Here is a 25,844-nt window from a genome sequence, read left to right on the forward strand (position 1 = left end):
AGCATCACACATGACTGAAATTCCCGTGATTTTTGCCATGAACCGGGTAGCAGTTTCACTGTTTTGCTGTCATAGAGAGAGTTCTCTTCGGTGATTCTAACGTCTCTGCCAGCCTGTGTAGGTATCTGAGCACTGCAAGACATGAAACTGTTTCTATATTTCTTAACTCGTTGAATTTTTAGTTCGTGTAAATATAAATGAAATAGTGCTACTGATATCAGAAGCCACACATATCAAAAGAAGTGCTTCTGTCAGGCATACTAGACACCAATATACATAAAAATACATGTAGACATTATAACATGGAACAGGCCATTGACCCAACCAGCTGCGTTAGCGATTATCCTCCATGCAAGCTGTGCACCATAATTCCTCTTGTCATTTTATCGGTCCTGCCCTCCACCCCATCACAGACCTACCCTTTGGCTCTCCCGGTCTTTCCCTCCCCGTGTACTTGCTTAAAATCTTTTACACACCTCTAACTGATGAAAGGTCATCGACCTGAAATGTTAATGTTGTTTCTCTCTTCATGGATGGTGCCTAACCTGTTGAATGTCTTTCAGCATTTTCTGGTTACAAGTTCCTAAGGTCAGCATTCACAATGAAGGTACAGATTTTTTTTTTAAACTGTTGCATCTAAGGTCCCTTCTCAGAAAATATTGATGGGCTCTTGAGAACTCCATCATCCAAACATCAGAAAGGCAGCATGAGCTCCCCAAAAGAAAATAGTACTAACATTGCCAAAAACACAATCTACACCAACAGATGTAAGGTGCTAATAAGTTAATAAAGGCAGAAAAAGTTGATGAGTCTAACAGAAACAATATAATTCATGGTATCTCCTCATGGGCTTCCAAGGGAAACCTATGAATTAGTATATAATGGATACTTTATAGTAAAGCCTGGCTCAGGTATAAAATTAAAACCTGGCCCGGGCCCGACCCAACTACAGCCAACCCAAACCTGACCCGAGCCCTGTAATTTATTTTCGTGCCCGACCCGACTCGACATGAACCTGTTTTATCTGTTCCTGCAGCAGGCTATTAATGCAGCTGGATTTGTGGGAATCATCGGTAAGCCTGATCCCGTGACTTCCCGGAAGCAGTGTCCAGCCTGACCCGACCTGAACCCGACAGATGTAGTCGGGTGTAGTTGGGTTCGGGTCGGGTAGCCAGGTTTTACTTTTACAGGCTCGTTGATAGCAAGCTCATCATTGCTATCCTTATCTTGGATTTCTCATTTGGAAATTCATTCAAACTTTCTGCTGCAGAGCTCAGTAATAGTTTTGAGACTGTTTTATTCTTCCTTGCAGTTTTTGCCATAAAACTCATTTATAGCATTTAATCTTTCTCTTTAGCTTTAAGTAGGAAGCTTGTTCATTGCCTCCGCTGCCTTAAAAGTCACCCCCACATCAGGTTTTGCCCATGGGTAGCTCTGTCGTACCCCTCCATAATTACTGATGGCAAATTGACAAACATAGAACTTACAGGTGTGTGTGAGTATTTTGCTTTTGTAAAGAACTTACAGCTGCTGTTATCTCTGAAATAAAACAACAGAACAGGATTTCTTTCGGATCTCCTGTGACCACTTGAAAAATTTAGATTTATATTACTACAAATTGAAAACATTTTCATTCCCATTTTATGTAAATTGCACTGCATTTCATGATATTCAAAATGAACAGTCTAAGTACCTATGCTTTTGGTAACAATTCAAATTTCTATCCTTTTTGGGGGGGGGGGGGTGGGGAGAGCAGTAATCAGGATTTTGTGCTGAAGGTAAGGGAATGGTGCGGAGTAGAACATGTGCTTTTCTAACTCTGTTGACCTTCATGTACGCCCATGTTAGTTACTGGACTGAAAACTAACTCTAGGGAGTTGGCCCATCCAATTTTGAACCAGATGCAGAATTTCTGGAAGAGCCCACCTGATACAATGTGATGTTTAAAAGCCAGAATGTAAAATTTGGCTTTCCAAAAATCTGAGTTGGGTGGGGGGGGAGGGGTTCTCAGTTCATTTGGCACCTGCTGGTTTTCGTCTTTCTGTCCTTGTCCACGCTTACAAATGATTGGCTTACAGTTGTATTATTTTTGCTTCCCAGCATTTCAAAAACCTGGATCATGCCTCCTCTCAATCTTGTCTTTCTCTGCTGAAAACAATGTAAGAGCCCTCAGTACTGGAATTGTGCTTGCTGCTTTTCTCTGGATTCTCCACAATGCATTAACACTATGTCCTGTTGAATGTAAAGTCTTCAAAATTGGTGAAGAATAAGGTCTTAGTCATTTTTATCAGTGTTACATCCCTTACATTTGGAGGAGATAGGAACTGTCATCTCTATAGACCTGCCCATATCATGCTATGTAAAAAAAAATTGTATCCTGTTTATTATAAAATCTTTAGATAACAGTTTCAATATGATGTCCATAGCAAGTGCCCCTAATTGACTTTTACATTAACTTGGAGCAGCAGCACACATAGCATTCATGTTGTAAAGCTTTTAATATGCAACTTATAAACTGGGCATGGTAATATGCATATAACACTATACATTTATAAATCAGAGTAGTTTCCTATTGTAACTTCATGTCTTATTCTCAACAGACCCAAATTGGAGCTTCCAGTCTTGGAAAAAAATCATGCGATCATAAAGGCAACAGTTACCAGCAGCAATAGAAAGTACCAACAAGCAGCAAAATTCTAACAGCAAAACACAACAAAGAGTAAACCCAAAGCAGTTTTATAAAAAGTAACAACATTTTGCAATCTCTTTCAAGCTGAACCACCACTTGGAAGATGTGGGTTTGGACAGCTGTGAACTGCAAAAGCTTCTCTTATGGTTTACAGCAATAGAATCCCTCACGTCATCCTAAACAAATATGGAGTGCAGAGCTTCACTGATGGCTCAGCTGGTCCAGTGAGGCATTCAAATGAGAAAGATGCCAAATTCTGTGCTGAGTTAGCTGAACAGGGTCAGAGGTGCAATGCAAGCATAACAAGATAGTTGGCCTCAATGTTCCTGAGCTGGGGAGGAAGTACAAGTACTTCTATTTCTTCTTGATTTGCTTTCTCCAGCTGGAAAATGTAGTAGTAGAGGTCAGATGTAGAGAGTGAGTTTGCTATGAGACCTCCCATTGACCAATAGCCTGCCAACACTGACTATTTAGGCTCGCGCATGAAGCATGGTCTCCCAGCGAGCAGTATGTTTTAGAAACTTAAGAGGAGAAAGGAAGAATGTGAAAACAAGTGGGACAAAATATTTCCCAATGCGAGGCACTCTTCCTTCTGTTACTTATTGTTTTGGATGCTCATTTCAAACAAACTATAGGTCTCATCAGTCACCAAAGAACTCACTTCAAAAATGAGAGGATGGGTGGAATTTTGTGCTCTCCCCTGTGGCGGGTTTGGAAGTGAGGACAGCATAAAATTGGGTGTGATGGTGGTGTGGGGGTGGGGGGGAACCCGCCACCATCCCGCCTTTGCCGAAATTTAATCCAGGGCGGGAAGGCCTGTGAACAGCCTTCCTGCCCCGCCGTTAATTGAGGCCCTTAACTAGGTAATTAACTCCTAATTATGGGCCTCTTCCTGCTGCAGCCACAATTACCTGTGCAGTGGGAGACCCTGTTGCTGCACAGGAAGCATGGCACGACTAACCATGCAGACCGCTTCCTGGCTGTGGGGACGGGGGGACGTGGTGGGGGGGGGGGGGGGGGGGGGGGGGGGCTGCCTCGTTCAAAGGCACTTAGTGCCTGAAAGAAGGAACCATCATCGGGAAGGGGGAGCCGCTGAGGGCCAACCGCAGCACCCTCCTTCCCCACCACCCCCCCACCCGCCCCCGCTCTTGCTGTTGACTCCCCGGAACCTCCACCCCGCGAGACCCCTCCCGCCCTGATCTACCCTGAGCCTGGTTCCAGCGCCACTCCTCGGTGTCTGTTCGCTGAAGCAGCAGCCACTGTCTCTGTGGTGGCACTGCAGCTACAGGCCTCTGATTGGCCAGCAGCTCTGCAAGGCCAGAACTTCCGGCAGCAGAATCCTAAGTCCTATGGAAGGCCTGCCACTGTCCAGTTAAGTGCCTAACTGGCACTAAATTCGGCAGGCCTTCCGTACAACAGCCGACATGGGGATCTCGTCATCGGTTTCTCCCAACGTCGAGACCCCCACCGCCAGCACAAAATTCCACCTAATATTTTGGCTGTTTTCTTTGATATCGAAGGACGAACCAATAAATTGCATTTGACATGGAAAGGCTTTTAAAAAACGTGACCATAATGCTCAGATTGTCATAAAAACCCAACTGGCTCACTAATGTCCTTTTTGGGAAGGAATCTTGTGCCCTTACCTGGCTTATGCTTATATTCGACTCCAGCCTGCCACCAACATGGTAGATTCTTAACTTTTCTCTGAAGTGACCTAGAAAGCTGTTCAGTTGTACCCAAAGGTTCAAGAAGGTGGTCAGCACCAACTTCTCAGACAACTAGGGACGGGCAATAAATGCGGACCTTGACAGTGACATCCACATTCAGAGAATGAATTTAAGAAGTGTAGTATGTACCACATATAATATAGACAGTATTACCACATGTAGTAAGTTTGAAATTTTAACTAGAAATCTTGCAGTAGCATTCTAACCATACACACATGTATCATAGTTTAGATTTAGATTTTTAGATTTGGAGATACAGCACTGAAACAGGCCCTTCGGCCCACCGAGTCTGTGCCGACCATTAACCACCTATTTATACTAATCCCACACTAATTCCATATTCCTACCCCATCCCCACCTGTCCCTATATTCCCCTACCACCTACCTATACTAGGGGCAATTTGTAATGGCCAATTTACCTATCAACCTGCAAGTCTTTTGGCTGTGGGAGGAAACCGGAGCACCCGGAGGAAACCCACGCAGACACAGGGAGAACTTGCAAACTCCACACAGGCACCACCCAGAATTGAACCCAGGTCGCTGGAGCTGTGAGGCTGCGGTGCTAACCACTGCGCCACTGTGCGCTGTGTGCGAGAGCTTGCCAATACTGTGCAGGCATTGAAGTGGTCAGACTGAAGCTAGTAGCTGGCTTACATCCAAATTCATAAAGGTTGTGATGACCTAAAAGTCCAGTCATACACAGTTTGTACAGAGTTGGAACCAGGAATAAGTAATGCTGCTATAATTTCAGTTATGAAAGTTTTTTTTTATTTCTATCAAAATTAGTCTCATATCAGTTCCTCTAATCCTACTGAAAATAAAGCAATTCCTCAAATTCTTGTGAATAAAATACATTGCTACTGAAGTATGGAGAGAAGCAGATTCTGAACGCTAAATTTCATGGATTTACACTCCTGGTGCAAAGTTTTGCCAGGTGGGAGTGCAAGTTGGAAATTCGGGTATGAAGATCAGTGCTCTTCCAGGAGTACAAATTTGTAAAACTACCCCTTAATTTACTTGTTGTCAACAACAATAATATACTCACAAGGTATGATGAATGTAGGATTAGAAGTAAAAGCATTAACGCATGGGATACCTAAGGATTTATGTCTTAACTAGATATATGCTCGAGCTCAAAACCATTTACCCGACTTTGATCCCTATCCCTTGCTGCCCTTATCTAATTCAAATCTGTGGATCTCAGTTTTGAGATATGTAGATATATGTATTTTATATTTGTATACCGTGTGTATACATATATAACACACACATGCACATGGTCAGAACCCATCTTGATTGCTGCATCCAGTCTGGGCACTACACCTCAGGATGGATGTATTGGCTTTGGAGGGCATACATTGTAGATTCACCAAAATTATACCAAGTATTAGAGAGTTAAATTATGAGGCGAGGTTACTTGAATTTGCATTGTATTCCCTGAATTATAGAAAGTTGAGGTGTGAGCTAATTGAGTTCTTTAAAATGATAAAGGGTTTCATTAGGATAGAAACAGAAAAACTACTTCTTCTGGCAGGGGCATCCAGAGCATAATATTAAAATTAAAGCTAGGCTATTCAGGAGTGATATCTGGAAGCACTTTTTCACTCAAAGGATAGCAAAAATCTGGAACTCTCTCCCCCAAAAGGCTAGGGATGCTGGGTCAATTTCAAAACTGAGATCCACAGATTTGAATTAGATAAGGGCATCAAGGAATAGGGATCAAAGTCAGGTAAATGGTTTTGAACTACATAGCAACCATTTTCTAACTGAGATCAGGCTCGAAAGGTGGAATATTCTAGCTTTGTTCTACGCGCTTATAGTTTAACATACACATACTTATATACAAACACAGATACATACAACATTCATATAGACCTGGGGTTACCAACACATCGATTGCGAGCTACTGGTAGCTTGCTGTCAGTCTTCAAGTAGCTCACATAAAGCTTTGAAAAACTATACTTAAAAAAAACTACACGTGGGCAAATGCAGACTCTATCAGAAGTATATTACAATTGGCTCCCACTGAGCTCCACTCCAACTGCCCCATGCGCCCCAAACAATTACGGCAGATTTCATATCTGCTGGTGTCACGGCCAACCTATTAGATGCGTTGTTTCATAGCAAGGCCAAGGTGAGCACATCCTCATAATAACAGTCTGCACCTACAGGGAGCAGCTTGACCCGGAGAAGGGAGTAGTTAGCTAGCTAATCATTTGAGAAAGGGAAAATGTTACCATACACTCGAATCATGGATGCTGAAACTTTGAACCCGACTGACTGATGAGCATTTGAACAACTCCATCAGGATCGCCCTCTCTAGTCACAAGCTGAATTTCACAGGACTGTTGGACAGCATGCAGTGTCAGGTATCACACTGAAATAATGTTAAGATCAGTTTTCCTTCATATTAGATATAATGTAATAATAGCTACATATTTAGTTTGCATTTGTCTATCCATATTTTTTCAATATATGTTTAAGTGGCTCATGATATTTTTCATTTATCAGAAGTAGCTTTCACTAAAAAGGTTGGCAACCCCCCCTGATATCGACATACATACATACCCTGCCAATTTCATTTGTTGAAAGTAACAGTAAGGTTGGTGCACTTAAACTGATTAAAAAGCAGGTAGAGAGAACACAGATTGATAGCTTTTTTAAAAAAATTACTAATTAAGTTATGAAGCAAGTCTAAGCAGATAGAAATATAATTATATTTTAATTGATGGTTCTCATCGAATTGAATGCAGTCCTGGTTGAAGTTAAATGCCAGCTAATGTAATCTCATTTTAGCAACAGCGCATGCAAGTGCAGTAGTGGATTTCCGACTAATTCAATGAAAATTTGAAGCCATATTATATCTTACTCATGACGCATTTGTATTGAGTTTTCTTCCCATTTCTCCTGAAAGCACAGACTCTTGCTGCAGGCCATCCACAGTTACCAGAAGCTCAAAGACCTTGTTTATATCAGTTGGGGTGCTGTTCTGCTGGAAATTATCTTTGCAATTAAAAGGCAGACACCATCAATTTGCTTTCTTGATACCGAGTTACATGTCATGAGTTCAGATATTGGAAATTCAGATATCTAGGTGAGCTTGTATGCACCCAAATTCCCAAAGTATTTCGGGTTGTGGGGTCTTTGGAACCATGAGCACTAACTTGGACATCTACATGCATTTTAATGAGCAGATAGATAATTGCGGTAGGATCACGACACACATGATCAGACACCAATCTCTGAAGCTCTGACTTCCCTGAAAACATGACAGATTAGAACTGGTACAAAATGAAATGAATGGCCTTTGCCATGAGTTATGATGTTATCCACTAGCATTTCAAAACCATTCCAAACCTCTCATACAAGAAATTTAGCACTTTACTGAAGGAAATGCTGACGACAATACAACGTGACAGCAGGTGGTCAGGGTTCACTTCACTCATGACTCATAAGTTCTGTAAGCGAAAACTGGGTCTTTCACTCTGTAAACCACCGCTGGCACAGTACATTATACCCTCTAATATCGTCATTAGGGAAAATTCAGCATCCCCACAGAACCACACTTGGAGAGTGCAGATCACAGAACTGGAGCTACACTGTTTTAGTTCGATCTCTGACACATGCTCCCTTTGGGCGTGTCTCCCTGCTGGGAGTGTGATATCAGTGCAGATACCCCTTTGTCCCTTATTCTGATGAAAGGTGACAGACCTGAAACGTTAACTGTGCTTCTCTCTCCACAGATGTTGCCAGACCTGCTGAGTATTTCCAGCACTTTCTATTTTACTTCAGATTTCCAGCATCTGTAGTATTTTACTTTTATTCATCATTGTTTTTGTTCAATAAGTCTGCAATAATATTTGCATGACCAGTAAAACAAGGAACAATGAATTAAATGATTTCCACAGCCAAATTTTTACGGTTACAATTATGTTATGTTAATAGCCACCAGTCCATGCCATCACAAAGCGCTTCACAACCCATTAATTATTTTTGAAAGGTAGTCATAGAGTCATTTACAGCATGAAAGCAGGACATTCGGCCCATCGAGTCCATGCCAGCTCTCCACGGAACAAGGTAGTCAGTCCCACTCCCCGGCTCGATCCCCATAGCCCTGTAAGTCTATTTCTCTCACATGGCCATCCAACTTCCTCTTGATGTCAATGATTGTTTCTGCTTCCATCATGCTTGTGGGTAGCGAGTCATTGTCCTTATGCAGGCAAACATAGCTGCCAATTTGAGCACAGCAAGGTCCCACAAACAGTAACTAAGAGTAATGACCAGTTCATTTATTTTTGGTAGCATTGGTTGAGGGATAAAAGAACACTGGGTGAAATCTCTGTTCTTTCAATTATACCATGGATCTTTTATAACCACCTGTGATGGTGATCAATGCTGTTTAAATGACAAGTATTAACAATATTTTGATTTTTGCATCAAACAATAATGGACTTGCATATCTAATCTATGCTGAGACTTCAAGAGAGTGCTGTCTTTTGAATGGGACATTAAACAGAGATCCTGTCTGCCTGTGGTCCCCCCATTGCCCCACCATAAAGAAATAGCCCAATGGCAACTCACTGTTCGAAGACACACACACACACACACACAAAAATAACCATTTGGACAAGGTACTTATCAGCTACCTTCACCTGCAGACAGCTCTTCAGCAGAAGTCAGCACTTTCTGGAATGCACAGGAGTGAAGTAGGGAAAAAAAGTCACTTTAATTCTTCATGAAAATATGGTCTGTCAGCTTTGATGATGCAGTTCCACAAGATAAGATTACTACATTTTCAATTTTGCCTGAAGCAGAGAGGTTAATCACATGGAATAAACACAGTGAGTCTATTGACACAAGCCAGATTTGACATTAACAGTGGTGGTTCAATTGCAAAGCATCTGGCATGCCTCCTTTTTAATTTTTACTGATCTGCCTAACAAAAAACAGTCATATAAAAGGGAACTTACCTTGCAAGTTGTATGTAAAGGGAGACTTAAAGCTGAATATATGAGAGCTGAAGCTCTTCAATCGATGGATCTATGTAAACATAGTATTTACATCTGCGTATGTGTTATGTTCCGACCAGGTGAGGAAGGGGGCTCTGGCTCCCCTTTCGTCCCTTCTCTGGTTTGACCGCAACAGGATTTATCCTTTTCACACAATGATTTAACTTACCACCTCAGTGAGCATTTGCTCCTGTTCCTCTGATATAATTGCAAATGAACTAATCAGACAGGTTTTCTTGGGTTTAAACAATAAAGATGTAAGTTTATTATCCTTCTCACTCTAAACTGATTAGAATTACTAAAATACACAACACATTCATGCTCACATTCACATGAGAGACTCTCGCATACACAAATAGATTACAGAGGAAAAAACAGAGTTAGGAGGTTGGAGTACAGTCCTTAATAAATAGAATTTAAAGACTGAATCTCAGTCTCAGTGTCTTTAGTTGAAATTGTAGTCCTGATGTCCTCACAGTGCCACATGCATGGTTCAGGGTTGCTTCTCAGGTTCTGGAAGGCAGAAGAGAGGCTTTATTCTTGACCCCTAGTTGCTGACTGTGAGGATCTGTGGACTTGGCTTCCACCTGCTGCAGCTTGAGGCGTCTCTGGATCTCGACTGGAGAGGGAGAAAGAGAGAGAGAGAGATGTTCCCTCGCTGGATCTCAGTTATTGTCTGCCTTCTGAATCACCACTCACAAATCTCCAGAGTGGCCCAAGCAGTTATGTGACATGAGAACCTCTTTGTGTTTGGATCAGAATCTTCCGGAAGGGTCTTTGAAAATCAAGGTTCTCTCCTCAAGTTGTTCAGACATACTTGGTGGGGGGGGGGGTGTTTGGCTCTTTCAAAGTCAATGGGTGTCGATGGCTTTTGACAACCACATTGATAAGGCTACACCAGATAAGTGAATCTGAGAGCACCCCACTGTTCTGACTAGGCTGAGTTAATCACATCTGTCCCTAGCCTGATAGTTTGGGTTTTTCATATGCAAATTGTGTGTGGCCATCTTGGCTGCTTGCTGTTCTGTTTTAAAAGTTATTTGTAATAATTTCCAGAAAAAATCTCAGGCAAAGTTCCACACAATTAAATTAATATTTCTATTTGGGGCATGTGGGGTTTTTGTCACAATTACCATTGCTAGGCTATGATTCCTACATATTTGCTTTACCAGAAATGCAGTATTTTTATTACTACTTAAGGCAGTTGTTTTCAGCTTGTATTTTTGTTCAGTGAAATAAGCCAGAAATATAAGTCTCGACACCATGTTGTGGGATTTCATGGACAAAAGCATAATGCTATATGTCTGAAATTCTGCTCTCCATTTTTGTAGTGGAGGCATTAACTAATTTTAAAAGAAAAATAGTTTAACAGACCCACTAAAGTAAGGGAGAGAAAAAGTTTGGATGAACAATTAATTTCAAGGCAGTAGTGATCATATAACTTCTGAAAATGTTTTCCACCAGATAATGCACCTTGAATTAATATAATCTCACCTGGATTTGATTCCAGCCCTAACCAATATGACCAGAGGAAAATGATGCAGGAAACAACCAGCTGATCCATTAAAGTGAGGTGAGAGTGACTGCCCTTGACATCAAGGCAGCATTTGACCGAGTATGGCATCAAGGAGCCCTAGCAAAACTGGAGTTGATGGGAATCAGGGAGAAAACTCTCTGCTGGTTAGAGTCACACCTCGCACAAAAGAAGATGGCTGTGGTTGTTGCTGGTCAATCATCTGAGCTCCAGGACATCACTGCAGGAGTTCCTCAGGGTAGTGTCCTAGGCCCAACCATCTTCAGCTGCTTCATCAATGACCTTCCTTCAATCATAAGGTCAGAAGTGGGGATGTTCTCTGATGATTGCACAATGTTCAGCACCATTCGCGACTCCTCAAATACTGAAGCAGTCCGTGTAGAAATGCAGCAAGACCTGGACAATATCCAGGCTTGGGCTGATAAGTGGTAAGTAACATTTGCGCCACACAAGTGCCAGGCAATGACCATCTCCAACAAGAGAGAATCTAACCATCTCCCCTTGACATTCAATGGCATTACCATTGCTGAATCCCCCACTATCAACATCCTAGGGGCTACCATTGACCAGAAACTGAACTGGGGTAGCCATATAAATACCGTGGCTACAAGAGCAGGTCAGAGGCTAGGAATCCTGTGACGAGTAACTCACCTCCTGACTCCCCAAAGCCTGTCCACCATCTACAAGGCACAAGTCAGGAGTGTGATGGAATACTCTCCACTTGCCTGGGTGGGTGCAGCTCCAACAACACTCAAGAAGCTCAACATCATCCAGGACAGAGCAGCCCGCTTGATTGGCACCCCATCTACAAACATTCACTCCCTCCACCACCGACGCACATTGGCAGCTGTGTGTACCATCTGCAAGATGCACTGCAGCAACGCACCAAGGCTCCTTAGACAGCACCTTCCAAACCCACAACCTCTGCCAACTCGAAGGACAAGAGCAACAGATGCATGGGAGCATCCCCACCTGCAAGTTCCCATCCAAATCACACACCATCCTGACTTGGAACTATATTGCTGTTCCTTCACTGTCGCTGGGTCAAAATCCTGGAACTCCCTTCCTAACAGCACTGTGGGTGTACCTACCTCACATGGACTTCAGCGGTTCAAGAAGGCAGCTCACCACCACCTTCTCAAGGGCAATTAGGGATGGGCAATAAATGCTGGCATAGCCAGTGACGCCCACATCCCTTGAATGAATTTTTTAAAAAAGCCTGCCCCACGCTGAAGATGGTTGGAGCATAATGACTAGACACTTCCTGTGACACCCTCCCCCCACCTCCCCCATTGCCATGTTATTTTCTGGAGAAGCAAAAAATAAGGAGGGCAAATAACAGAAAAAAAAAGACTCGAAAATTCCTCTCTGACCTGAAGATGTAAACAATCCAAGGAGAAGTAACATGACTCATTCTTGGACTTCCTTATTCATTGATAATAATTCTGCCCAGTAGAACAAACTGGAAGAAATGCATATAAATTGATAGATGGAAGCCCCCTCTCCTTGTAAGACATTGATACTGTAGATGAAATCAATGTGGATAGTCTAAGTTCAATGGTAAACAGGTGTGGGTCCACAGCACAAAAACTGATCATAATTTGTTAAAAAATGGAATGATAAATATCACTCAGTGATGGCACAATGAAGTTGGGGTTTGACACACATATGACAAGACTGAATACAGCAAATTTTACTCTGCATTTGGTCCATGTTATATTTGACCAGAGTGATACTGACACGGCAGGGCTGATTCACCAATTTTGCACTGCAGCAGGGTGTTTCACCCACCAGCAGCAAATATCAGGAATACTGAGGTGCAATGCCCATCATTTTCTGTCCGTTCTCAATGGCAATGCAAATTCAACAAAATTACTCCCTGGCTGTTAATAGAGAAAAAACTGTTCCAAACCTGATATCAGCTTATCAGCAGCATATATTTTCACAAAAATTGTCCAGAGCTAGTGACCCACCCTAATCAGCACACTTTATGGGTTAAATTTTGAGGCCTCCGGCATTGAGGCCGTGGTGTGGGGCCCCCAGGAAATTCTTCCGGGAGAGGTCCGCCATGACCCCCAATGCCGAGAAGGCCCCGCCGCAAAAGAATGCTAATTAACTTACCTGGACCGAGCGGCTGTCACATGTCAATATTCTGGCTGGTGGAGGGAAGTCATGCGCTTTCCGATCCCTGTTTGGGGATTCAAGGCGAGACATTGGTGGGGGGGGATGGTGGGAGGGTGGGAGGAGTGAAATTATCAGGGCGGCGGGGGGAGCAAGAAAAATACTTTTTATTGGCTGTGGGGATGGTGGGAAGGGGTTGAAGGGCAAATGTGACGAGGTTGGGGTGGGGGGGGGGTGGGGGAGGGGGGGTTCGGGTTGGGAATAAACATTGGGGGGGCGGGTGGTGGTTGGGTAAAGGCCTCCAGCTTTTAATTACCTTTTTAATGATAATGCACAGAAATCTAACTTTGAAAGTTCAACTTTTTCCGAAGGGCTTGAAACCCTTTAAAAATGGCGTCGGTGCCGGACGCTGCTGCCGGGGACGGAGCGGCTGCCCTCTCTAAGTCATTGGGGGCGGCTGTTCCGTCCCCTCCGTTTAAATGAGCCCCCGCTCAAAATATCAGGGGGCTCAGCGGCGGGCAAGTCGCACGTGTGCCATGCCTTCTTTTAAGAAAACGGCAGCGAGCTTATAAATTCAGCCCGATGTCTCATGTCAATGACTTGTCTCCTTGCTGTACCATCCATTCTTACTCTCAGAACTTTATACAGTTCTCTAATTGCACACTCTGATATTCTATGGTGACGTGCATTAAACCTTGAAGGAACCACTCAATCCATTAAATTAAATCTAAATCTCCTTGAAACATGTAATCTTCCATGCATTCCACAAAATCCATGGTCAGTGCCAGGCTTCTGTTTCATGCACTGACAAATAACGCAATTATGAATTGACATCAAATGTTTAAATCAGATTCTCTTGCACAGAAGAGCTTGTGGTCTAAAAGCCAAAAAATGTGACTTCGTTGTTTGACAACATAACAAATTCAACCAAAAGTGTGATCTGATATTCAGCATCAATAGTATTTTAGAACAAGACTTTGATTTTATACAGCAGTACCTCCCCAGTTGGGAGTTCTTATTCAAATTCTTCAAGCTTTGTAACTTATTTTTATGAATTTCAACGTGTCTCAAGAACAGATGGACTGATAGTTTCAGTATTTAACGCTCCCAGCTCCATATAATTTTCATCTTCTTTAGGCCAGAATACATTTGCCTCACACAATCTCTTTGTACTCAGTGCTGAAAACTTGGTTTGGATCAGATTTCTTTAATTGTGAAAAGACTTGTGAAAGTGCAAATTTCACACCTACAGCCACATATATATCAATCCAGTCCTCCTGCAAACAAGTTCACTTGTAGCTAAATGGTGACACTGTATTTGTGTGGGATTTAAGGTGCAAGCAGAGACTTTTAATATTTTTAAGGCAGAGGTAAATAGAACCTTGATAAGCAAGTGGGTCAAAGGTCATTGAGAGCAGGCAGGAATGTGGAGTTAAGGTTACAATCAAATCAGCCATGATCTTGTTGAATGGTGGAGCAGGCTCGAGGGGCCGATCAGATAAAGCAATCAATAATAATCTTTGTCCTTTCACCCAAAATATTGAAAAGAATTTTTAATAATCACTAACTTGAACAAATTGTCTAATTTAGCTGCTTCACCTGGTTATAATCTAGAAAGCAAGAACTTGCATTTATATAGCACGTTTTAAGACCTCAGGATGTCCCAAAACACCTCACAGCCAGTGAATTACTTTGGAAGAGAGGTCACTGTTGTAATGTAGAGAAATGTGGCAGGCACACAGCAAGCCCCACAAACAGCAATGAGAAAAATGACCATTAAACTGTTTTAGTGGTGTTCGTTGAGGGACAAACATTGGCCATGACAACAGGAGAACTCTCTTGCTCTTCTTCAAATAGTGCCACGGGATCTTTTATGCTGAACAGAGATGGCAGATGGTTTAGCATCTCATCTCAAAGACAGAACCCTCCACTGTGTAATGCTCCCTCAATACTGCACAAGAGTGTTAGCTAAAAATATGTGCTCATGTCCTGGAGTGGGACTTGAACCATCCGACTCAGAGGTAACACTGCTGCCCCTAAGCAAATGCGGATAGGCACCAAACATCACTGTACCAGAATGAAGACCACTAGGAGACAATGTTTTATTAAAACAATTGTTCAGAAAACAACAAAGTATTTGATAATTTCTTCCATTTTCTAGTTCTTTTCCTTTTGTGTGCCGGTTACTACTTTAGCTATTTCCGTGTTCTTTGTTTCTATAACACTACATTCTATTGTCTACACTATCCAACGTTGCTTTAAGAAAGTTACTGGCTATTCGACAGGTACTTCTTCTCAGTCCTATTACTATTGTTTGTTGATTTATTTGTTTTTCCTCCCAATTTTCTGATTCTAAGGGCTAGCCTGTCTTTCATTTTTCAGTCCTGAAGAAGGGTCCAGCCCTAAATGGTGACCTTTTCATTCTTTCCACAGAGATTGGATGATTTCCATGTGTTGCCAGCAATTTATATATCAAATTTCCAACATAAGCATTTTGTTTACATATGAACACATGAATTAGGAGCAGAAGTAGGTCACTCGGCTCCTCAAGCCTGCTCTGCCATTCAACAAGATCATGGCTGATCTGATTGTAACCTCAAATCCACATTCCCGCCTACCCCCAGTAACCTTTCACCCACTTGCTCACCTGTCTCTCAATGCAGAAATAAACAAGCGCATGGGAAAGGCATCCGCAGCTATGTCCAGACTGGCCAAGAGGGTGTGGGAAAATGGCGCAATGACATGGAACACAAAAATCCGAGTGTTTCAAGCCTGTGTCCTCAGTACCTTGCTCTATGGCAGCGAGGCCTGGATAACGTATGTCAGCCAAGAGTGACATCTCAGCTGCCTCCGGAGAATCCTTGGCATCAGGTGGCAGGACCGTATCTCCAACGCAGAAGTCGAGGCAGCCAACATCCCCAGCATATAAACCCTACTGAGCCAGCGGCACTTGAGATGGCTTGGCCATGTGAGCCGCATGAAAAATGGCAGGATTACCCCAAGGACACATTGTACAGCGAGCTCGTCACTGTTATCAGACCCACCAGCCATCCATGTCTCTGCTTTAAAGACGTTTGCAAAGACCACAAGTCGTGGGAGTCAGTTGCCAGTGATCGCCTGAGCTGGCGGACAGCCATAAATGCGGGGCTAAAGAGTGGCGAGTCGAAGAGACTTAGCAGTTGGCAGGAAAAAAGACATAAGTGCAAGGAGGGAGCCAACTGTGTAACAGCCCCGACAACCATTTATCTACAGCTCCTGTGGAAGAGTCTGTCACTCTAGAATTGGCCTCTATAGCCACACCAGGCACTGCTCCGCAAACTACTGACCACCTCTAGGCTTTTACCCATTGTCTCTCGAGACAAGGAGGCCAAAGATAGAGAAAGACTTGCTTAAAGAATCTATCCACCTCTGCCTTAAAAATATAAAAAGATTCTTCTTCCGTCTTTGGAGGAAGAGAGTTCCAAAGACTCACGATCCTCTGAGAGAAAAAAGTTCTACTCATCTCTGTCTTAAATGGGCGACCCCTTATATTTAAACAGTGACCCCTAGTTCTAGATTCTCCCACAAGAGGAAACATCCTTTCCACATCCACCCTGTCAAGAAACCTCAGAATCTTGTCTGTTTCAAGCAAATCATCTCTTATTCTTCTAAACAGAAGAATAGCCTAGCCTGTCCCACCTTTCCTCATAAGACAGCCTGCCCATTCCAGGTATTAGTCTAGTAAACCTTCTCTGAACTGCTTCCAATGCATTTACATCCTTCCTTAAATAAGACCAAGACTGTACACAGTACTCCACATGTGGTCTCACCAATGTCCTATATAACTGAAGCATAACCTTTTGTATTCAATTCCCCTCGTAATAAATGATAGCATTCTATTAGCTTTCCTAAGTTGCTGTACTTGCTGTACCTGCATATTAACCTTTTGCGATTCATACACTAGGACAGCCAGATCCCTCTGCATCTCACAGCTTTGCAATCTCTCACCATTTAGATAATATGCTTCTTTTTTATTCTTCCTGCCAAAATGGGCAATTTCACATTTTCCCACATTATATTCCATTTGCCAGATTACTTAACCTAACTATATCTCTTTGTAGCCTCCTTATGTCCTCTTCACAACTTACTTTCCTACCTATCTTTGTGTCATCAGCAAATTTAGCAACCATACCTTTGGTCCCTTCATCAAGTCATTTATATAAATTGTAAAAAGTTGAGGCCCCAGCACTGATCCCTGTGGCACACTTGTTACATCATGCCAACCAGAAAATTACCCATTTATGCCTACTCTGTTTCCTGCTAACTAGCCAATCTTCTGGCCATGCCAAAATGTCACCGCCCCCCCCCCCCCCCCCCACCTCTACACCATGAGCTTTTATTTTCCACAACAACCTTTGACGTGGCACCATATCAAATGCCTTCTGGAAATCTAAGTATAGTACATCCAACGGTTCCCCTTTATCTACTGCTCATATTATTTCTTCAAAGAACTTCAATAAATTGGTTAAACATGATTTCCCTTTCACAAAACCATGTTGACTCTGCCTGATTACCTTGAATTTTTCTAAGTGCCCTCTATAACGTCTTTAATAATAGTTTCTAACATTTTGCCTATGACAGATGTTAAGCTAACTGGCCTGTAGTTTGCTGCTTTCTGTCTCCCTCCCTTTTTGAATAAAGGAGTTACATTGGCTATTTCCAATCTAATGGAGTCTTCCCCCAAATCTAGGGAATTTTGGAAAATTAAAACCAACACATCAACTATCTCACTAGCCACTTCTTTTAAGACCCTAGGATAAAGTCCATCAGGATCCGGGGACTTGTCAGCCTGCAGCTCCAACAATTTGCTCAGTACCACTTCCCTGGTGATTGTAATTTTCTCGAGTTTCTCCTTCCCTTCCATTTCCTGATTTACAGCTATTTCTGAGGTGTTACTTGTATCCTCTACTGTGAAGACCGTGCAAAATACCTGTTCAATTCATCTGCTATCTCCTTATTTTCCCCAGACTCACTTTTGATAGGACCAACGCTCACTTTGTTAACTCTTTTCTTTTTTAAATATCTACAGAAACTCTTATCTGTTTTTATATTTCTAGCCAGCTCTCGTACTCTAATTTTTCCCTCCTTATCAATCTTTTAATCGTTCTTTGCTGTTTTTTATATTCTGTCTAATCTTCTGACCTGCCACCCGTCTTTGCACAATTATATGCTTTTTCTGTAAGTTTGATACTATCTTTAACTTTTTTAGTTAACCATGGATGGTGGGTCCTCCCCTTGGAACTTTTTTCTCATTGGAATGTATCTATTCTGTGTATTCTGAAATATCTCCTTAAATGTCTGCCACTGCATCTCTATTGATCTATCCCTTAATCTACTTTTCCACTTCACTTTAGCTCGCTCTGCTTTCATGCCCTCATAATTGCCCTTACTTAAGTTTAAAATACTAGTCTTAGACCCACACTTCTCCCTCAAACTGAAAGTAAAATTCAATCATATTATGACCACTGCCGTGTAGGGGTGCCTTCACTATCAGGTCATTAACTAATCCTATCTCGTTGCACAATACCAGGTCTAGTATAGCCTGCTCTCTGGTCGGCTCCAGAACATGCTGTTCTAAGAAACTATCCCAAAATCATTCTATGAACTCCTCATCTAGGGTACCTTTGTCCATTACATTTTTCCAGTCTATATTTCTTTCTTATAAGCACCCATTATTTCTTCCTTTATACCTCATCCTACCATATGGTTACTGTTAGGGGGCCTGTACACTACTCCCAGAAGAGACTTCTTGTCTTTATCATTTCTCATCTCGACCCAAACCACTTCTACATCCCGGTTTCCTGAACTTAGTATTAGCACAATAGAGAGGGATGACCTATCGTTAATTAACAGAGCCACCCCTCCATCTTTTCCTAGCTTCCTGTCCTTCCTAAATGTCATGTACCCTTCAACATTAAGGTCCCAATCTATGTCATCCTGCAGCCATGTCTCTGTCATGGCTATCAGATCGTACTTATTTATTTCTATTTGCACTATCAGTTCATCTGTTTTGTTTCGACTGCTACATGCATTCAGATACAGAGCCTTTAGTTTTGTCCTTTATATAGCCTTGTCTGCTGATTTACTCTTAGATTTGTAGTCACTGTCCCTTCCTGTCACGATCTGTTTATCTTTTACCATATTAATACCTTTCTCTCTTTCCTTGTCTCTACTCTTTGATTTACCACGTCTTCCCAAATTTGATCCCTTGCCTCCTCTATCTAGTTTAAAACCCTCTCTACTTCCCTGGTTAAGCGACTCACTAGAACACCGGCCCCAGCACAGTTCAGGCGTAGACCGTCCCAATGATGCAGCCCCCACTTTTCCCAGTACCGATGCCAGTGCCCCATGAACCGGAACCCACTTCTACTATACCAGTCTTTGAGCCACGCATTCATTTCTCTAATCTTATTTGCCCTACTCCAATTTGCACGTGAATCAGGTAATAATCCAGAGATTATTACCTTTGAGGTTCTGCTTCTTAACTTGATGCCTAGCTCCTCATACTGACAATGCAGAACCTCTCTCCCTGTCCCACCTTTGTTGTTGGTACCTACATGGATCACGACGACTGGATCCTACCCCTCCCACTGTAAGTTCCTCTTCAGCCCTGAGCAGATGTTCCGAACCCTGGCACCTGGCAGGCAACACAACCTTCTGGGCTCTTGCTCTTTGCTGCAGAGAACAGTGCCAATCCCCCTCACTATACTGTCTCCTATTACCACTACTTTCCTTTTTGCTCCCCCCCCCCAACTTGAACGGCTTCCTGTACCATGGTCAGTCTGCTCATCCACACTACAGCTCTCACTCTGGTCCATATAAGTTGTATGAAATTCAAACTTGTTGCTCAATTGAAAGGGCTGAGGGTCCTCCACTCCGACCTTCCCGATCCTGTTACCTGCCTGACTCACAGTCACACCTCCTGTCCCTGACCATTGACCAAAACAGACAACCCTATCCTCAGGGGTGTGACTGCCTTCTGGAACAAAGCATCCAGGTAACTTTCCCCCTCCCTGACGCATCGCAGTATCTGCAGCTTGGCCTCCAGCTCAATGACTCTGTGCCAAAGCTCCTCACACCACAGACATTTACTACAGACAGGGTTGCCATGGATTGCTGTGGCATCCAGGAGCTCCTACCTACTGCAGCCATGACACATCACCTGTCCTGACATTTTTATTGTTAATTTAATTAAATTTATTTTTTCTTAATTAATTTATAGTTCCCCTCCTTACTTACCAAACTCCCTTCTTCGCACGCTGTGCCCTCCAGCAGCACTCAGTGCAGTGTTTGCTTTATAACATATTTTATTGCTCCTGTGTATATATCCAATTCTACTTCATAAGATTTAGTGGTAAACATTTATAGAGATCTTTTACAGAAGTCACAAAATCAAAATTGCATCCATTTAAAAGCTTCAAGAAACACCCAATATAAAGAATTAACCCACTGAAGAAAATAATTGTGACAGAACTACTGCACTTAATATCTACACAATTATGGTATGAAGTGCATGTGCATCGATCTGTGAAGGTCACAGGACATATTGAGAGAGTGGTTAGTAAAGCATATGTGATCTTGGGCTTTGTAAATAGGGGCACTGAATACAAAACCAGGGAAGTTATACTGAACCTTTATAAGGCTATGGTTAGGCCTCAACTGGAGTATTGCATCCAGTTCTTGTCATCACACTTCAGGAAGGATGTAAGGGTCCTTGAGAGGGTGCAGAGGAGATTTATCAGAATGGCCCCAGGGATGAAGGCTTTTAGTTACAACATTAGGTTGGAAAAGCTGTGTTTGTCCTCCTTGGAACAAAAGAGATTGAGGGGAGATTTAATAGAACTGTACATGATTATGACAGGCTTAGATAAATTAAGCTAGGAAAAACTGTTCCCATTAATAGTACAAGGACTAGGGGACATAGATTGAACGTTTTGAGCAAGAGGTGCAGGGGGAATATGAGGAAGAACTTTTTTACGCAGTGGGTGGTAATGACCTGGAAATCGCTGTCCACAAGGGAGGTGGAAATGGAGACAATCAATGACTTCAGAAGAAATTGGATGGCCACCTGAGGGAAATAGACTTGCAGGGCTACGGGGATCGAGCAGGGAAATGGGATTGACTGAATAGCTCCGTGGAGAGCCGGCCTGCACACGATGGACCAAATGGCCTCCTTCTGCGCTGTAAATGACTCAATATAGAACAATTTGGTAAACAAAAGGAAAAGGATAAGAGATATTATCTTCATGGAAATGATCAGTTGCTGGGCATTTAAGGAGAGTGGATGCCATGAAAACATCATACCACCCTCTCAGATGTCTTTTATGTCTTTGCAAATGCAAACAGAGCTGAGCAAGAGTAAGTGTTATTCTCTGGCATGATTGACTGTCACTATGTATTTTTTTAATGGAAGTACTTTTCATTTTTTTTTGCATGCATTTGGCAATCAGTTGCCAGAAGAGACCTAAATTTGTTGCTATGGAAATGCTTACAATGAGGTTTACCTAACAAGCTAAAGTAGGATGTGTACTCACTTCAGTACCAAGCTTCTTCATGAGGTGAAGGAAAAAATCATCCAGTTCTTTGCCTTCAATGTAGCCGTTATCTAGACAGAGTTCAACAAAAAGTGTAATAATTCCAGTAAAATCATTTGCCAAAGTACTGAATAAGATCAGTAAAAACTTTCTGGAAATTCTGTCTGAAGAACTTTTGTTACAGAATAAACAATATAAAAGTAATACAGTACAGGAAAATAGACCTGAATTTATTAGGAAACAACATTGTGAGCACCAAAATCCTGCATAGCCAGGATCAAATCTGTACTGAGACTAACATGGTTCACCAGATTTAGGGCATTTTACTGTTGGGTTATTTCAACAAGATGCCTTTATTATTCACATGTAATAAAGTATTGTCTTCAAACTTGCATTTGTCCACTTAACAGATTTGCAAGTCCTGACAACACACAACAGAAAACTACTTACCAAGGGGGCTGAATGGGTTGCTTTAATGGTGACTACAGACTGCTTAACAGACATTGCTGTACCCTAACCCCCAGGGCTATTTAAGAGCTACAATTTTAAAATGATGGCCATCTATAGCGGTATAGTAATTCTGCTTGGTTGCTGCTCTGATGTACCGAAGTAACAGTGAAGAAATACTGTGCCCGGTGAGTGCTTTCAAAGACAAGGTCCCACCATCTTATAGGCTGTCCTGAATGGAGTGAGCAGTGCATAGATTGAAAACAAATCATTATTTATTGACTATAATAGTATAGCTTCAAGTTTCCATATAAAATGAGGAGAGATTTAAAAAAAAATGTTTACTGCACAAATGGATGAGCAGGCTTGAAATGACAGGCAGGCTTTCTAAACAGTAGAGCATGTGATAACTGCAGTATCTTATAGTTTACCTTGGAATGTGGATGTTGGGCTAACTCCACAACAATTGTTTTGACACATTTGGTTCTGAAATGAGGGGCCATTGCTCTGATCAACACCATTGATCTGATAGCACAATTCACAGCAGTTGATTCCAAAATGCAGACAGTAAGTACAATGACTGTTAATGACCCAAAGCAAACAGTGATGGTTCCTGACTTGTAACATCCCCATGAAAAAAAAATGTTGAAATCAGTGCTTATGGATCACAGAACTGATACAAATTATAACACCTGCCCCTTGTAACAGCACTTTATGGAGATATCTCAAGGTCAACTTTTTAAAAAATTACAAAATTGAAGACTTCACCTGACTTTGCTCCATTTTTACATTTTTTACCAGAATAAAAATGGAAAGCATCAAAGAGTATTCAGATTTTGATACAGCCAATAAGTGTCTAAGATCTAGCGCAGAAAATAACCAACTACATCCCTGATAGAAGGGTGGGGCCTGTTCAAGTAATGACCTTTAAGCTGCATTTTACTGGTAATAACTCTGGGTGCAGTTTGGTTGCAAACATCCCTATCAATTTTAAGAAAGGACAGATTCGTTGGTTCAAGATACAGGACAACTAGGGGAGTTGGTCAGTGTGAAAATGTTAAACAGCAACAGTGGAGTAAGTTAGTTGAGTTCGCCCGCGGAAAACAAAAATTGGGGCAGACCCCAGTTTTAACACTGAAGCAACTTAATAAAATGTCTAGAACAGGGCACAACCTGAGCGACAGTCAAATACAGACAAACTTACAAAACGAAATGTTACAGAAAGCGTGGACTGGGTATAGTGCAACTTCCTGCTATGTGTAAATCTTGCTAAAATTAATTGGTTTTGTCCTTTCCGATCTATTGAATATTCCAGGGCTCAATGTGACGGCAAAAAAGTTTCCAAAATATAATGGAAAAATATTTTTTATTTTACAGCCAGCTTAAAAATAATAATGAGATCTTTTCATACATTCATCCCACGCTTCCACTAACTCACATATCCATTCATGTATAGATAAAAACGACTTAAAAGGTCCCCCTATTTTGCAACGAATGTGATGAAGTAGAATTGCTTTACCATCAGCGTCAAAGCGTTGCCAAATATGAAGGAAACCGACGGCGTCCAGGTTGTCGAAGCCCGGGCTGTCCATGGTGCTGGAGAGTGAATGAAAAAGTTTCGAATTGCGGGCAAGCTTTTCTGCTGGCTCTATTGCAGCGAACAGGAGAGACCCAGGGACCGGAGAGGTCTTTCCTCACTCCCAGGTCAAATCCACTGAAACACAAAGCCCGCACTCTCACTGAGTCAAACACCCAAGTGCCCAAGGTTCCCCAGCGAGCCCTGTGCTCTGCCCCTCAGCTTTGCTGACGAGCTTCGGCTCCTCCCACCTCAGCATCCAATTGATCAGTCTCCAGTGCACTCACTCGTTGGGATCACGGAGAAGACTGCATTGAAAGGCTGTTTGGAATAACAACACGACCCGGGCGGATAAAGTAACATTCTTGCGAGATCTTTTAACAAGAACAGTGAAATTCTGCCTGACAGCATTGCCACAGCACTGACCCTGAACATAAAAGATCATGTGTGGAAAAAAATCTCCAGAATTTTAAACAATAAGGACTTATGGAATTAATGAAGTGCTCATTGTACTGTCTTTCTACCGTAGAAGAATCATTTGTTAAGCTCGCGTAGAAAGCATTGGTGTAACTAGCAGTCTTGGTTCATGCCCTGACATGAATGGTCACTTGCCGACTAACCAGTATTGTTAGTCTCAGCCCGCTTCCTCTGATTTCATCCTCGTCTTTCAAGCGATAAGTACACCTAAAAAAAGTGACCTAATCCAGTCATTTCACCACCGCCCCACACAAATCAATCACATGGGGCGGTATGTTATCAGTTGTGTGGAGGCAGCACTAGGGGGGGAGGGGGGGGTGTGAAGGCGGAGAATTATGTGATCCCGCCTCTGTGCAATCTTGCCGGAGGCGGGGTCAGACCGGCAACGGCTACCTGCCCGGCAGTAGCAGGTAATCAATTAGTGGCACAAAGGTCTCCACAAAGATAAAGGGTGGTACTGCCAAGTCTAGAGCCCCCTGGTTATCGAGAGACTTACAAGGTAGGTTGAAGCAGAAAAAGAAAGTTTGCCAATCACAAAAAATTTAATACTTTAGAAAGCCACGAGGAGTGTAGAAAGCGCAGAGGTGAAGTAAAAAAGGAAATTAGAAAAGCAAAGAGAGGACATGAAAAAATATTGGCAGGTAAAATCAAGGAACACCCAAAGGTGTTTTATCAGTACATTAAGAGCAAGAGAATAACTAAAGAAAGGGTAGGACCTATCAGAGATATACAAGGGAACTTACACATGGATGCAGATGATGTTGGCAGCGTTTTTAATTAATTTTTTTGCCTCTGTCTTGATGCAGACATTGCAGTAAAAGAGGAGGATTGTGAAATATTAGATATGATTAGCATAACGAGAGAGGAAGTACTAGAGGGTCTGACATCCTTGTAAGGGGATAAATCACCAAGGCCAGATGGATTGCTTCCCCGGTTGTTAAAGGAAGCCAGGGAGGAAATAGTGGATTCGCTGAGGATCATCTTCAAATCCTCACTGGATACGGGTGAGGTGCCAGAGGACTGGAGGTCTACGAATGTTATCTTCTTCTTCTTTGGCCTCCTTGTCTCGAGAGACAATGGGTAAGCCCCTGGCGGTGGTCAATGGTTTGTGAAGCAGCGCCTGGACTGGCTATAAAGGCCAATTCTAGAGTGACAGACTCTTCCACAGGTGTAGATAAAATTGGTTGTCGGGGCTGTTACACAGTTGGCTCTCCCCTTGAGCTTGTCTTTTTTCCTGCCAACTGCTAAGTCTCTTTGACTCGCCACACTTTAGCCCCGCATTTATGGCTGCCCACCAGCTCTGGCGATCGCTGGCAACTGACTCCCATGACTTATGATCAATGTCACAGGACTTCATGTCGCCTTTGCAGACGTCTTTAAAGCAGAGACATGGATGGCCGGTGGGTCTGATACCAGTGGCGAGCTCGCTGTACAATGAGTCCTTGGGGATCCTGCCATCTTCCATGCGGCTCACATGGCCAAGCCATCACAAGCGCCGCTGGCTCAGTAGGGTGTATATGCTGGGGATGTTGGCCGCCTCGAGGACCTCTGCATTGGAGATATGGTCCTGCCACCTGATGCCAAGGATTCTCCGGAGGCAGCAAAGATGGAATGAATTGAGACGTCGCTCTTGGCTGACATACGTTGTCCAGGCCTCGCTGCCGTAGAGCAAGATACTGAGGACGCAG

General features: G+C 42.6%; 1 protein-coding gene across 1 annotated transcript in view; it reads right to left on the minus strand.

Moving 5' to 3' along the window:
* scgn (secretagogin, EF-hand calcium binding protein) overlaps nt 1-23,695 on the minus strand; it is an 82,214-nt gene extending 58,519 nt beyond the window's left edge. The window contains exons 1-2 of the mRNA XM_068050250.1: nt 23,623-23,695; nt 21,657-21,727 (exon numbers count right to left, since the gene is read on the minus strand). Coding sequence (XP_067906351.1) covers nt 21,657-21,727; nt 23,623-23,695 — 144 coding nt within the window. The remainder of the gene's footprint in view (nt 1-21,656; nt 21,728-23,622) is intronic.
* Nucleotides 23,696-25,844: the final 2,149 nt, after the last annotated feature.

The sequence above is a fragment of the Heterodontus francisci genome, chromosome 2, assembly GCF_036365525.1.
Source record: "Heterodontus francisci isolate sHetFra1 chromosome 2, sHetFra1.hap1, whole genome shotgun sequence".
NCBI lineage: Eukaryota > Metazoa > Chordata > Chondrichthyes > Heterodontiformes > Heterodontidae > Heterodontus > Heterodontus francisci.